The sequence below is a fragment of the Pterocles gutturalis genome, unplaced genomic scaffold (assembly GCF_000699245.1).
Source record: "Pterocles gutturalis isolate BGI_N339 unplaced genomic scaffold, ASM69924v1 scaffold16029, whole genome shotgun sequence".
Lineage (NCBI taxonomy): Eukaryota > Metazoa > Chordata > Aves > Pterocliformes > Pteroclidae > Pterocles > Pterocles gutturalis.
This window is the reverse complement of record NW_010130951.1, coordinates 350-15,671: the sequence shown is the minus strand read 5'-3', so window position 1 is coordinate 15,671 and position 15,322 is coordinate 350. Positions and strand designations below refer to the sequence as shown.

Sequence of the window (15,322 nt, the reverse complement as noted above, 5' to 3'; positions counted from 1 at the left end):
CTGTGAAGTCAGCAGCTGATCTGGCTTGCTCTGATTATTATTGAGTAACAAAAATCTTTAGTATCTGAGGAATTTATTAGCTTTTTTCCTTCCTTCTCCTCCCTCTCTTAGAACATTGGATTCTCTATCCCCAGGCATTTTTAAGATCTTCTGAAAATTTGTTATAATCTTGAAGTCTTGGGATGTGAAACTTACTGTATAATTATTTCTGCTTTGCAAAAATGGTTTTGGTGACTGTCAACCTAAGCAGTCAGTGTTGCTACACCCCTGGAAGATGATGTTGTAGAATCAGTAAGGGATCTGTGGTTTACATCACTGTCACTCAGCCATTTCCAGGTTAACTGGTAGATAAGAGTTCTTCCAAAGCTGTTTGAGTACTGCTTCTACAGTACAGCTCCAAACCAAGAATCCCAAGAAAACAGAAAAGGGCCGTATCATATTTATTAACTGTATTTATAGTCAATGTAGCAAAAAATAACTTTTTTTTTTTTCTTTTTTTTTTTTTTTACATTTCTGACAGATTAACATGGTGAAACTGCGGCACGGGGCTAGGTGAATGCCAGGAGTAGCTCGAATGGGTGGGGAGGTGAAGTGAGATGGCCCAAGCTAGCAGTCAGATCTGCTTAGGCTGCCCTGGTCCTGAGGTCTAAGGCAGTGAAATCAGGACACGTACCACCCTCTGCCTCTAGTGAACAGCAGGGCAAGCACCTCTAGAAGGCTCCTCAATTCACTGGGTGTCTGGGACATATTCTGTAAGACTGTCTCTTTTTCCTTAGGCTACAGAGGAAGATGTGAATACTCTAACTCCTAATTTAGTTGCCTAAAGGTAGGCAGAGTAAAAATAAATCTTTGTGCTTTGCTGCACCTTTGTTTCAGGTTTGTCTCGTATTTGCTCAGAAAGTCTGTGCAGCATAATTTTATTTTTCTTTGGTATTAGAAAAAAAATATTTCTTTTATAAGAGTCAGGCCAAGATCCATCCAAAATTACACTTAAAGGGCTTCAAAAACACCTAGAAATTGCTGTTCTTTAATAGATGCTCTTTTCTCTGGTGTCAAAATCATCAGATGTATTGTAACTGATTTTGCATCGCGGATGATAATAAACCTTGAAATAGCAATGTTTTTGGATCTTCAATTTTCCCCATCTGGTAACTGATTTTCATACTGCTTTCTGACAAGGAATATAGTCACCTCAGGCCTGTAGCTCTGAAATATTAGATACAAGATTATTTTGTCCAGTTCTAGTGTACCTTCGCCCTGGTCTCGTTTCACAGAACCCTTACAAAAACCTATCAGAGGAAGACGTGGCTTCTCTCCTTTAGGTGGAAGGTATAGTAGAAATTCTTGAGCAAGTAAAAGGATGTGGTGGGTTGGGTTTGTTTTTTTTCCATATCCTGATTATTGGTGAACTTGACAAGTAATTGATTTTATATTACTTTCCACATATGTGTATATATTAAAATTATATGAGAATTCTACATGAAAATTTTGGCTAGGGAAATATTTTCAAAATAAAACCAATCTACTTTAAATGGTATAATTATATGGAAATTTTGTTTCAATTTCTAATTTGTCAAGACAAATGCTTGGCTAGCTTTTCAGACTGATTACAAGATTTAATAGTTCTTGATGGGTTGAGTAACGAGGTGAACTGAGGATCTGACCTGAATATTTTGGCAGAAATGGGAATGAGAAACCATAGCATTATCTGTATCATAGGAAATATTTTAACTATAAATCAAGCTTTGCTACTGCTGGTGTTCTAGTGTGGCTGATCAGATACGTTCACTCACAGCGCCTCCCTTTTTGAGGTGTTATGAGTGCCAGTGAAAGATTGCAAGTGTTTAAAGTGTTAGTTTTCATATACTATTATATTTATAGACTGTGAAAAGCATAAACACATAGAAAGCATGTTCCTAATACATATCTCAGAGGATTGGATTTCTGCAATGTGTAATAGGTAATCTGAGAGAGAACAGTGAGTGACAGAGTGGGTCAATAGCACACCAGACAAACTTCAGGCAGTTTACTGCAAGGAAAGAATGAATTTAAATGGTTTTAGATGTTTATATTCACACATATATGATGGGCAAGAATACTGTGAATCTTATCCCCTAATAACACATAATATCCCTTCAATCATGTGTTCATGTAGTTCATCTTGAAACAAGAATGTGTTGATTCCCCTCCTTTCAGCAGAATGTCCCCCGTGCTTAATGCACTCAACGGAAGAAGTGTTAGTAATAATGTTGTACTTGTTCTTTTCTGTACATTTTAATCAAAATATTTCGATAGATTTGCAAATAACATTTAGCCCAGGATACCTTGACAAGGTATTTAATAGAATCTTGGTATTAAGTGACAAAGTAGTGACTACAGAGGTCACTGGCAGAGTCGCACAGAAACTGTAAATAGTAGACACTGACTTACACTTCAGTTCAATAATATTCTGCCTGTTTGTGTTCCCTGGCTCAGGGTTCACAGTAATTCCAGTATTTATGTGTTTTCTCCTATAGCCTTTTTGTAATTTGAAGATGGCAATCATATCCTATTAGTCTCTTCTTCCAATTGAAATTTTCAGAGGATTAAACTTTTTCAGAATGTAAGGTGAAATGTTCTTTTTGCTTTGCTTTTCTTGAAAGATCCTCAGTTTTGCATATTCTAAATATCTTTTGCAGTATTAAGAATTGCAGCTATAGATGCAACTCAACATTATTACAAATTTAATTCACTCAAGAAACACCTCTTGAATTAAAATCCTCTGGTTTTGTTCTCAGGCTAAAATTTGGAGTTGATGGAGAGATTTTAGCCTTTTTTGTTAGCCTTACCTTTTAGGAGACAAGAGTTTAGAGCAACACATGATTTGTCTGTCAGTCAGACACTCAAATAACTTTTGAATCAGTTAGTTCATTTCAGCTAAATTTGACAGTATGCTAGAAATCTCTTAAGGTAGGCTTGGTACAGTTTTGTGAAAACTGATGACAGGGTGAAATACCAAAGCCTGAGTTAGTGTCCCCACTGAGGTAAAGTCAGGGGAGACTTGGACTTTATCTGTTTTGTTTGGCAACAGCTGAATGATCAGGCAGGATGAGTGAAGCTCTGGATTAGTTGCTACATGTACTTTCTCTGGCCCCAGGGAAGTGAGGACGTGTCAGCTAGGACTACTTAGGGGAGCAGGACAAAGAACTGGCAAATCTTTGGGAATATTGTAATAAGGTTAGGCTAAGCAAAAGAAGTGGGTTATTATGCTAGGAAGATGGTGGTACAGATTTGTGTCTTCTGTCTCCTATAAAAAGCCAGACTTTGTCAGTTCCTCTGCTTTTGGGGCAGCTTGTCTTTTTTTTCAAATTTTCACATCAAAGCAGCAAAAATGTCTGTTTATTTAATTTACTTTTTTTATGACTTACATAACTCAGAAATATCAGATATAAAATCTTGAATTTTGCATGTTGCTAGACCTCAGTGAAGGGGCCATTTTAGCATTTTTGGAGATAAGAAACGTGAAAGAAAAAATAAGCATGTGATTATGTTGAAGTAGTGCAAGCACGCAATTCAAGCCAGTTACTCCAGATATTGGTTTGCAACAGTTTACTGATTAGATATATCTTTGTGAAAAAGCGACTTTTCATGTAACCCAGCAACCACAGGGCAAAACAAAATGTTTTGCAACTCCACCATCTTTTACATGAGAATTTCAAAACTCTTCACTAATAACAGTGATTGCTTTCATAAATGCCAACCTTGGACAGCAGAGAAATTTCAGTTTCTTCTAATTATAAATGAAGACCAGATTAGATGATATATCTGTTATTACCGAGAATATCTCTGTCAGAGCCAGAATCTGCAATTTACCATTTATTTTCCTATGTCTCAGTCAGAAGACCTTTTCCTTTCACACACTAATTCTTGCACTGTATTGATGTTATAGTCTTGCATCTGAAAATATGCATGTGGTATTTTATGAGTAGTTATTAGAGTTGCTTATATAGCTGTAGAAAATGCAAAGACACGGTAACTGACTAGGTCAGTCTGTGTGTATATTTTAGCAATTCTGTGCATGCCATAGTGGCATGTGTAGTTACATGCATGTGCTCTTGATAATCCTTGGCATACTGTGTTTTTTACACCTTGAGCTCACATACAATACTACCCAAGCTATTCTTTGTATACACACAGATTCTATATAGGGTCATTCTGTTCATGTACAAACTCTGATTTTTGTAGTCAGCCTTTCAGAAATGAATGTACACTTTTGGTGAAGAAGTTGCCCAGTAACATAATGTACCTTGGCTCTGGAAGATCAGTTGGTTGAATTCTTACGCTTTTGTGTACTTCTCTCTTTAATATGCACCCTATGGTCAATAAGCAAGAATGGGCTTGCATTTACAGCACTTACTTTTTTATCTTTCTACAAAAGGAGGGATTATGGAAGAAACTGACTGTAAAAAAAAAAAAAAAAAGTGACTGAAAGAAGAGTGATTTTATTTTTTCCTTCCTTTAATGTTTGAGACATTTTTTTTTAAATCATCAGCCATACTTTATGTAATACTGCTTAAGCAGTGAAGCAATGGGAACTTGTATAAGGGAAACTACTTTAGGTAACCAATGGTAAATAACTATGAGAAAATGGAAACCAATACATACCTGAAAAGGGATCACAATATTGATTGTCTCACCCACTTTCTTCACCAGAGTCTGTCTGAGATGGCGTGGCAACCAGATTTTGGGACGCTCTGCAGTTAAGCATTGGTATGTTAAATACAAAGCTTTTGATAATTTGAAATATTACTTATAGCACAAATAAGACAAAACACCAAAGAGGAGAGGCTAATTCTCTAAGTACTTTCAAATTTATTTGGCTACTGGATACAAATTTAGTAGCAAATCTCAAGTTATATATTTACAACTGAGCATGTTTCAGTGACAGCAGAACTTGTGAAAACTATTTCACATCTGAAATGTCAGATTTGAGTGGCTTCTGTTGGATATGAGCCTTCTGTGTGGACTTTGTTTCTTGGGAGAACTTTATCATTTCAGCAGAAGGGATGGGCAAAGGGAGTAAAAGAGTGATCATAGACTATGATTTATCTATTGCTCCCTTGATACTGTAGCTCCTTGTAAATTGCCATTTGGAGATATTTATGGACTTACTCAGAAAGCAGAGCAATCAATGGATTTCCTTTACCTTTCTACAGTCTTTCAGTTATAGTTCTTTCTTTGAGGTGGAAGGAGGGGAGGCTCATTGTAGCAGCTCACGTTTTACTAATAAAAAGAGGACCTTAGTGCATGCTTTTTCATTGAGTCCCTGTTTTGCTCTACCTCACTGGAAAGCTTTCTATGTCCTCCATGTGTTCCTTATGCTTTTCCTAGTTGTTTCCAGAAAGAATTTCTTAACGTATAATTGGAGTATCTGTCTTCATGTCCTTTTGGTTTTGAGATGCATTACAACTTCACTTCATTTACACTGAGTCATTTTACTGACAGTGAGACTCTGGCAGACACCTTGTATGAGTCAAGGTTGAGGAATCCACTATTAGCGGCTCTTGATATCTTTTGGACTCCAGTCAAATGAACTATAATCTACTGCTGTTGGGTGATACACAGGGTGCTAATTAATAACTTGGGGCAATCAAGTACAGATTACTGTTTTTATTTAAATAGATCTCTTGCCACAGCCAAAGAGGTCATTTTGCAGTAATATAACAGCTTTTTCAGCAAAGACCTAAATATAAAAAAAAAGTCTAAGAGACATTTAAGATATTTAATAAATGCTGACAGTGCCATTATAAGAGATTAAATGTCCATATTTTGAAAGTAAGATGCAGGATTTTATTTTAAGAGCTATGCTTTAGAAATATAAGACCTGGGCAGTTTAGTAATGTTCTCAGAATCAGCAGGTGTTGGTCACCTAGTCAAACTGGAATTGCTGTTTGGGGTGTTATGGTCAGAAGGTGGCACAGGCTTGTCAGTCCCAGAGTTTTTCTGCATGTGTACATAATTAGAATTTTGACCAGAGGAAAGAGATGAATAAGGTTTATTCAGTCTAGATACTCACGCAGGATCTCTTGAACAGTAACAGGCTCTTTGATTATTGCTGCTCCACTCTCACCAGCCAAGTTTATGGCCTTTATACGGAAATAAAGTTTGTCTCCTGTGACCAGGTCTTTAATCAGTGCAGATGTGCGCTCAGTTAGGCCAGGAAGAGCTGGAATCCATTCCGTAGCTGCAAGTACAGGATTTGCATATTGTAATAATATATTATTTTTCCAAACTGATGCGTTGTCTACAATTGCAAGTGAATTTGTATTAGGGTAAAATGAGTTTAGCATGCAATACCACACTTAAAAAGGAATAAACTAATCTGGAAAAAGAGCTCTGCATCTAGAAGATGTGTTTGCACATGGAGTTAAGAAATGTATACACTTTGTTTATTCAGAATAGCTAAGGGTAAGGAAATAATCTTTGGGTAGTTCCTTTGGCATTCTGTTTTATTCAGCTTAGAGCTGTGGGGCTTCTCTACAATTATTTTCATTAGGAGGATGTGGGGGGAGAGAATTTTGGAAGTATTTTTAGCAAGAAAGCGAGGCCTCAATTTAATTTTTTTCTGAGAATAAGTATATCTACTGTGGGTGTCCAAACCCACAAGAGCCACAGATGCTGAAAACAATAATAGAGCACATAACTGATGGAATTTATTATTAACTCCTCGATTGAGACTGCAGAACAGAATTCTTGGGCCTAATAACTAACCTCCTTAGTTATTCTAATGACACAGAAGTACAATTGATAAAATCATTCTTTGTTGATGAGAGGGATTCTGGTAATTCCATTATGATATTTCATTGAAGACTATAAATTATTTCAGAATAAATTATACACTGTAAAAACCCTAGTTTAGGCTTACTGTCGGAGAAAATGTCATGATTAGAGATTTGTTATTTGATTTTTATGACATAAATGTTATGTTGTGGCATCACAGTAAATTGAGTGTTGTAGATATGGTGCAGCTACACTCTCTGTTATCAGACCACAAGTATTAAATGAGATAAGGTAACAGTTACTTGAAAGTTTGACTGATGTTACCATTATGTTGGTTTTAAGGCATAAACAATTTGTAAATGCCACAAAAGTATCATAGTTACTATAGAACAGCACTTTTGGTATTGTTGTAGTACTTTTTTGTATAAAGTTTATTATGATTGTGAAGATGACGTTATCGTTAATGTGACTATCATGGTTTTATAGTCATGTTGTGGTTAGCCTGGTCATGTTTTGCAAGGATGTTAGTCATAGATTAGAGTTCAAATTTAATGGTAGTGGATATGGTTAATTTATTGGGTTATTGCACTGAAGCTATTGCAGTTGTAGTATTGTAATAATGTTCAGTTGCTGCTGTCCAGTACTTGTGTTTACTTACATCCATCTTTGCAGTATTCCACAATATAACCATCTAATCCACCAGCTCCAATGCGCTCAGGGGGTCTCCACTTCAAGGTAACAGTGGTGTCAGAAACATCTTCCACTGTAAAGTGGGTTGGTTCGCTTGGAGGAGCTATACGGAAATATGTAGAAGTAAACTCTGAGAAATGGTGATGTAACTGTGAGAATTCAAAGCCTGTGGATGGAGTGATTAGCAGCTGAATTCTATACCACTATCTGTTTTAATAAAATAACTTTATCTGAAGCTCAGTTTTAAAAGGTATCACCTAATACTTCATTTAACAGAAGTGCAGCATAAGATTCCTATAATAGGGAGGGGAACAAGAGGTTAAGATAGCAGTTCCTATTCACATATGTTCCCCCATGAGTAAAAGCCAATGAAAAAAGACGAGTTGTAGAAGGGAGTCAGATTGTCAGCAGATGAAGAAGTCTGCATAAAAGTTTAGAAATAAAAATGCATACAAATTGTATACTGTACTTACACCCTGATTGTAATTAGACAAATGTCACATAGAGGATAAAATTCATCAGTAGCAAAATTTGTTCACTCATTTTCCTCCAACAGTGGAGAAAATGACCAAAAGTTATGACTACATTTTTACAGAAATAATAGTTCTGATTTGTGTGTTTGTAATAGAGACATGCCTGAGAAAAATATTTTTTTGGGGCTGAAAAATTTTCCCTTCAGTTAGATAAAACTATTTCATATATTTTCAGAACAACAGTGTCATGGCTATTTTTAAATCCATAGTTCAGAAAGACCACTAGCTAAATTCAATCTTCTTAAGCACAATGGTTGTCTATTAATTAAAAAAAACAAACAAGAAAAATCCTTACTGGAGAATCCCAAATACACACAAATGCTGTTGTGGAATCATTGATTCCAAAAAGCAAACAGGAAGATAACTTTCTCAAATTAATATTTGGAGTGCTGGAACATAAAATTTCGTATACATGGCATAAACCAAATAATGTTAAAGAAATGTATGTTTGCCACGCTCTGTGTATATATATCATAAACTGAACATCTTTTGAATACACATAACAGATTTTACATCCTAGAAATATTTAATATATAAAATAAATGAAATACAGGTTTATAAATTGTGCAGCTGATTGAAATTGACCTTCGTTCCCAAAGTTATTAAAAAAAAACCAAAACAAAACACCACCCACTTTCCTTTGTGCAGCTGTGACAAAATTTTTCACATTGAAATGGCTGCAAGGACTGTGAACAGCATACAGGAGGCAAAGGCAGTTGGGAGCATAGACAACCACACCATACACGATCAAAACCCCAAACTTCTTCTCTGAAGCCGTAAGTGTGAACTTTATCCTTAATCAAGTAAAACTGCCTATCCCATGAAAACTTTGGACCTTTTTTTTCAGTAGCTCCACTTGATGGTTTTTGTTTGCCCTCTTTTGTTGCAGACCAGCCGTTGTGTGTTTGAAATCCAGAACTGAGAGACTCTTCTTGTAGTTCATCCTTTCCTTCTGACCCCTTCACTGCATCATCTGCTTTTACATTATTTCCTTCAGCAGGCTGTCCCCCTTCACTGATATTTGTAGATTTAGCAACTCTAGTCATTTTAATCTCCAGCGGTTTGTATTTTCGTGGGTCTTCTTTCTAAAGCTCTTTAGCAGGCAGGCTTCCTGAGGTCTCCTTTGGTTTGCTCCTTGCTCAGGGACTGCAGGAGACACTGCACTGCTGTGTTGGGAAGGATTATTTATAGAAAATCATTCCTCAAATATTTTCTTAATCAGCTATCCTTTTAGCTCTGGAGAGGGCCAGGATTAAGGGAGTACTGGGTTGGATACTATGATATTTGCACCCATAAGGGAATGGGGGAAGCTGAGAGGGACAGAGAAATTTCTGTCAATTAGTTCTCCTCCTTTCCAGATCCAGCTTGACTCTCACACTTCTAATTATAACACCTAAAAATTCATCAGCAATTTCATGAAACTGGAACCTCTGTGCTTCTCAGGAAGGGGAATGAGAGATAGAGAAGAGGAAGATTAAAAAGGAAAAGGTTGATTATAGAATATAGATATGGTTGATATCCTCTTTCCTAACACATACAAGGGCAGCTGAAGAGAAGAGGGGGAAATTATCCTGTCTTGGTTTTCGCCTAGAAACAATATAGAGTGTGGTAAAACTCACCAATTGGCATGAAGGGTTGTGAGGCAGGGCTTGGTCGGGACATGCCAATAGAGTTGACAGCGTAAATCCGCATCTCATAAACTACTCCTTCAATCATTCGCTTGGCTTCATAGGTTAGCTCTTTTAAAAGGTCAAAGTTCAGTCTCATCCATCGATAACTCTTCTTCTTCTTTCTCTCTAAAATATAGCCTGGAAAGGATAGCTCTTGTGATGTAAAAGAACTGCAAATTATTATCTCGCATGCAGGAAAGAAGAAAATAACTGTTTTTTTCCCAATGGCATAAAAGAGACAAATGTGATTCAAAATTATTGCAGATAACTGAATTGTGTGAAGCTGTGGTATTTTCCACCAGTTTCCTTTTGTGTTAGCTTCCTTCTATCTGACATTCTTACCTGAACAACTATACTTTTCAGAGCAGAGGTTATTTAGAATTGTCTATGTCTGGTATTAGGCTTTTAGCACATTTTACATGCTCTACATTACCACTAAAGTATTTGTATGTATGCAAAATAGAAATACTAGCAGAGCTGGTTTAAATGGTAAATCCTTTCTGGCAAGAATGCGGGCATTCACTCCTAATGGCAGAGAAATACATGAGACAGAGCAGTTCAACAGAAAGCCCTTTCAGTGGAGGAGAAATGCCTTGAAATGTGTAAAATGAGAGAGAGTTTTAAAAAAATCAATTTCTGTCTTATATTTTGCTGCAATTCCTTAATCTTGACTGACAGCCCAAATCCCAATGCAAAAAATTAGTTGGAACAACAGTTTGACACTTCCCTTTGGTTTGGGTTTTTTGTTTGTTTGTTTTTTAAATGGTTTTTCAAAGCACTTATGTTAGATCTCTGGATCCAGTGCTAAGTGGTGGAATTGAAAAGTGCTTCCCAGACAGTGCAGATCCTGTCTCTGCTCCAGCCCTGCAGTGGAGTGAGTCCTGGCCGTGTACCATTTCTCCTGCTCTGATTCACTTGGGAACCTGTATGATTACAGAGAACTGGGAGAGCTGGATGCACTGCAGAACAAATCTGTAGTATAGCTTAGTCTGTATGCCCAGAATCCAGGTCTTCAGTACATCTCCTTTGCTGTGCCAACATCCAGAGCCTTTCCCACACTACCATGCTGTTTTTCAGAATGACTAAGTCAGGCTGGGTAATCAGTTTAAAAGATAAGCTTCTCATTTCCCAAAACTGGGAATGGAATCTGTGACTCTTGATCCTTAATATGGAGGATGGTTGTATAGCACATTGGAAACATTCACATAAATTATTTTCCAGTGACCTGCTACAAAGGAGTTATGAACTGTTTATTTCTGTCCAGCTGTATGAAATTTCTGCTAGTTCTCTGTGTTGCAGATGGTATGTCTGGATGTGGGTAGATGGTATGTATGCAGATGGTATGTCTGGATGCATGTAGACTTCTTTTAAACAGATTTTGTTTTGAAAGCTATTCATCTTTTAACTATGGAGTGAATAATCAGAAAATACACTGAATAGTGATTTACATATACCATGTATTCATATGTATTTGTTTCTACCTATAGTCTACAGAGGACATATCTGTAAGAGTGGTCAGCTACAATAGTATAAGTCTATAGCAAACACATTGTAAAGATTTAGGAATTGAGCTGTGTAGGTCAGTGATTTAATCCCTGCAGCTCGTAAAGCTTGTGGCTGTCAAACTTGCAGATGTCCGTTGCATGGAGGTATGTTTCACACTTACAGCATCTAAAGGGAGATGGCACACTTGCTGACACGTTACAGGCACAGACATCATGCATCAGCAGCCTTTCCTGTCTACATTTTGTTGCAAGAAGAACATGGGAGTCTACAGGATGTTTTGGAAGATGGGTGGTGGAAGTACCTTTGAGCTGACTGGTTGCGTCATCACTTCTGATGTATGAAGTTATGCCTGGCATGCTTGTCTTCACTAGCTTTTAAACAGGGTTAAATGTTGTAAGCAAAGAACTTATGGTTCCTTTTGACATGTTCCTGCTTTTTTTTGCCTCTTCACCAAGGTCTGTGAGACAGAAGTTTCAGCAACGCAGTTTCTGGTTTTGTGCCATTTTAGATATGCATAGTTTCCTGTCAGAACTAAGACACTTCTTCACTGTGGCATACCACAATTGCAATTTAAAAAAAAAAAAAAAAAAAAAAAAGTAAAAGGGAGGTAAAAGGATAATACTTGTCCTGTTGGTGACATTTGGTAAAGCAGATATATTTCCCCAAATGCCCAGAACATATGATAGATAAAGATACAGCTTTAGTAATATAAAAAGTACCCGAGACCCCATGGAAGGTTTGTGTAACAGTGAAGATGAATATAGAATTTCTTTTCTATATTTGCTGGATATAGCTAATAAATACTGTAGTAGGCTGCCTACAGTGCCATCTGTAACAACATGAAGACAGATAAGAATGCCTATGTCTTTTCCCCCTGCCTTTTGAACTTGCTTTTAAAGCTTTGTTTGAATGGACAGTGCTGCATCTTGGCTGCTTTTTTTTTTTCCCCAGGTGTTTTATTCTAGCTCTATTAGTAGTACAGTCCTGTGCTAACTGAAGAAACCTCCTTATGTAGTGCAAAGAGTTGTTAGTGTAACATGAACAAAATAATTCCTTTGACAGTGAACACAAAACAAAGAACTTAAAGAACTTTCCAAAGTATGTGTCCTGAAAACCCTACAAAACCAAATTGTGGGCTTCACATAGTCAAGGGGGAAGGTGGAGGGGGGAGAGGCTGTTTCTCTGTGGTAATGGGGCAGCTATTGGTATATAACTTTCCACATAATAGTTTAAATTGTTAACTTCTTGCTTGCTTCCTGTCAGAATAGATAAAATAACAAAGGACTAGCCCAGTAGTATCTTGTTATAGTATCTTTTCTATTCCTGCACAGATAACTTCTGTTGAATTAAATGAGGTTACTCTATTCTTGTGGAAGTGAATGAAGTCCAAATATCCAAAAGCAAATACAAACTCCTCTCTTCCAGGTACTATGCAGGGGACTAAAAGAATTTTAGAACATTTCTAGCCCTGGCATCCCCATGGGACTCCATATAGCTTTCAGTGTATATTTTTTTTTGAGAAGAAACTCAAACTCTGGTGCTCTTTATTAAACAAATTGCTATATTTGAAGTCCAGAGGAATTTTTCCCTAAAACTGGCTGACTTTGTATTGTTTTCTTTTCCTTCTGAGGATGACAGGGAGTTCTATCTAAAAACTGCCATGCTGTGCAGAGAACTTAAAACGATATTGGTGATATTCTTGATTGCTTCTGCTTCTTTCCTGTAGTACATGATAACTTTGGCCTCTAGTTTTCAGTACAGATTTTAGTGTCATCAAAATGATCTAAAAGTGTTTTCTGACCCGTGGTCAGTGGTTGTGTGGAAAGTAGAATTACGAAGTAGTTTTCTGAAAGAAATGTGTTGCATGAGTGGTTGAGATTGTAGATGACTGGAGTTGATGACTGAGGTGGCCATAAATGTGGTTTGGTATTCCTAGGTAAGTCCAAAGGCCTATGTATGGACCTAAAATGTCAGTCTTGAATTAAAATGTTTAGTTTTAGCTAGTTTTGGTATCACCTTCCTGTGCTTTGGTAACTTATTTGCTGAAATATTTATCTCATACAAACAGCAGGGGTAAGGGTCACTCTCTCCCTAAAATTGAAGGGTCAGAATCTAGACCACTTTGAAGGTTTGATATATTAGAGTAGTTAGTTTCTGAGGGTCAGCCTTCCTAGAGTGAATAAACATAGAGAATTTTCCTGTGAATTTTAAAGGAGCGGCAAAAATATAGGCAAAGCTGCTGGGGACTTCATATTTTAGCATTTCTTACCAAGTACAGGTTGCCCACCATCATATTTAGGGGGTTCCCACTGCACAGTACAGTAATCTTCTCCGATGTTGCTGATCTTGGGAGCTTCTGGAGGGTCAGGAACATCTAAAGAAAGTGTGAGAATGAATGAGAGTTGTTACTGTTTCAGTTTCTCTATACAAGTAAATGAAATATTTTTCTGTAACATTTTTTACATATTGTATTGATACAGCTTTGTCAAACAGTAGGTACAATCGAGAGTGTATTGTCTTAGTCTAGAGTCAATCCTATGCTTGATGCTTCTATGTTAGGTTGGTTTTCCTTTAAATACCATTTGATTATTCATCTCCCTTGTTCTTCCCAGACATAATCAACTTTTTACAAAGACATAACGTAACAAGGTAATTGTTATGTAAGAAGAGGCTTGCTCCAGGGTTTCCTGTTTGCTCTAGAATAAACTTTATATAGAATATAAGGGCTGCATGTCTCACATTTTTTGTTATTTTGGAGATGTTAAAGTAAATATCCTGACTTAGGATTTATAAAAGATAAAAAGAAACTTAGTATTCACCTAAGCAGTGAATTATAAATGTTAATACTGTAGGTGAAAATATTTGTCTTTTATAATTTCTAAGTTTGCTTATAACCTGACTTTTGGTTATATGTGTGGCAGTGTATAAACAAATTAATTATTATGAAAAAATTTATAAAAATTAGTGACTCAAAATCATAATCATCCCCCCCCCGGCTCTTCTGTGAGTAACAGTGGCAATCTGTTTATCTTATATCAGATACATTAAGTATCTTTATTCTATTAACCGTTTACTGCTTATAGAATGAATTAATCTTTGCTTAAAAACATAAACCACAACAAAACAACAAGTTTTTCTTATCTCAAACAAGCATGAAGCATATACTTCAGAAGAATGCCATCTATAAAATGATAGGACAACCCTAAACTGGAAATATATAAAAAGGAAATACATGGATTTCTACTGGGAGTTGTTCTCCTACCCTTTCACACAGAAGGCAACTACCTGTGAAAAATATTGCTGCCAAATTTTGTGATTGATAGTATTCTTGCTTTAGGATCCTCTTCTGTTTTTCTAAATCTAAAGTCAGAACTTGCCTCAGTTTTAGGGAAGGGTGAGTCTCCGTGAACTCAAGATGCTTTCATGATCTGGTTATTTCCTTCCTTCACTTACCAATAACTTTGACTGTGATATCAGCCTTATCTTCTCCCACTGGATTCTTAACTATAACTCTGTATACTCCCTCATCCTCCTTTTCTGCTCCTTCAATGATGAAGACACAGTGGTCTTCATGCATCTCCACACGAACTCTGCCTTCAGATTCAAACAGAAGCTGTGGGCAGTGAAAGTAACAGATAAAGTCATTGTAAGGTGTGCCAGGGACAGCCTGATGAGCCTGTATGTAAGCTGGTGAAAATCTTCAAATCATTGAATGTTATCAAAATTATTGAAAAGCTATAAAGAATTTCAAGTTCTATTTGTATGTAGAAGAGAGAAAATATAGACCAAGTAAGTGACTCACATAAATAGCATTTGGGAAAATCGGTTCTGAAAGTCTGCAGGTTGTTAAGATTCATTGTTAGTTACACAATACCCTGTTACATTTCAAAGAAGTTACTAAGTGCTTCCACAGATTCCTACTTGGGATAGCTGCTAGTATCAATGTAAAGAGTTTCATGGAAAACAGTTAGGTACTGTGTAAATTCAAGAAGGTTTGCAAATTCAAATTCAAACGGTTGAGCAAACATTCCTGATCAACAGTACCTACATTTCGCATCAGATAACAGGGATTTGAACAATTTCCCTCTGAAAAATGTACCATGTTTCTTGTAACTGTTTATGGCATCAGTGTGATTTCTGTCCCTCAAGAATCTCATATGGGGT

General features: G+C 36.7%; 1 protein-coding gene across 1 annotated transcript in view; it reads right to left on the bottom strand.

Moving 5' to 3' along the window:
• Positions 1–14,771, bottom strand: part of LOC104466869 (myosin-binding protein C, cardiac-type) — a gene marked incomplete at its 5' end in the record, with an annotated part of 25,240 nt that extends 10,469 nt beyond the window's left edge. Inside the window, 6 exons of the mRNA XM_010080422.1 lie at positions 4,645–4,733; positions 6,056–6,223; positions 7,418–7,552; positions 9,602–9,790; positions 13,428–13,532; positions 14,612–14,771. Coding sequence (XP_010078724.1) covers positions 4,645–4,733; positions 6,056–6,223; positions 7,418–7,552; positions 9,602–9,790; positions 13,428–13,532; positions 14,612–14,771 — 846 coding nt within the window. The remainder of the gene's footprint in view (positions 1–4,644; positions 4,734–6,055; positions 6,224–7,417; positions 7,553–9,601; positions 9,791–13,427; positions 13,533–14,611) is intronic.
• Positions 14,772–15,322: the final 551 nt, after the last annotated feature.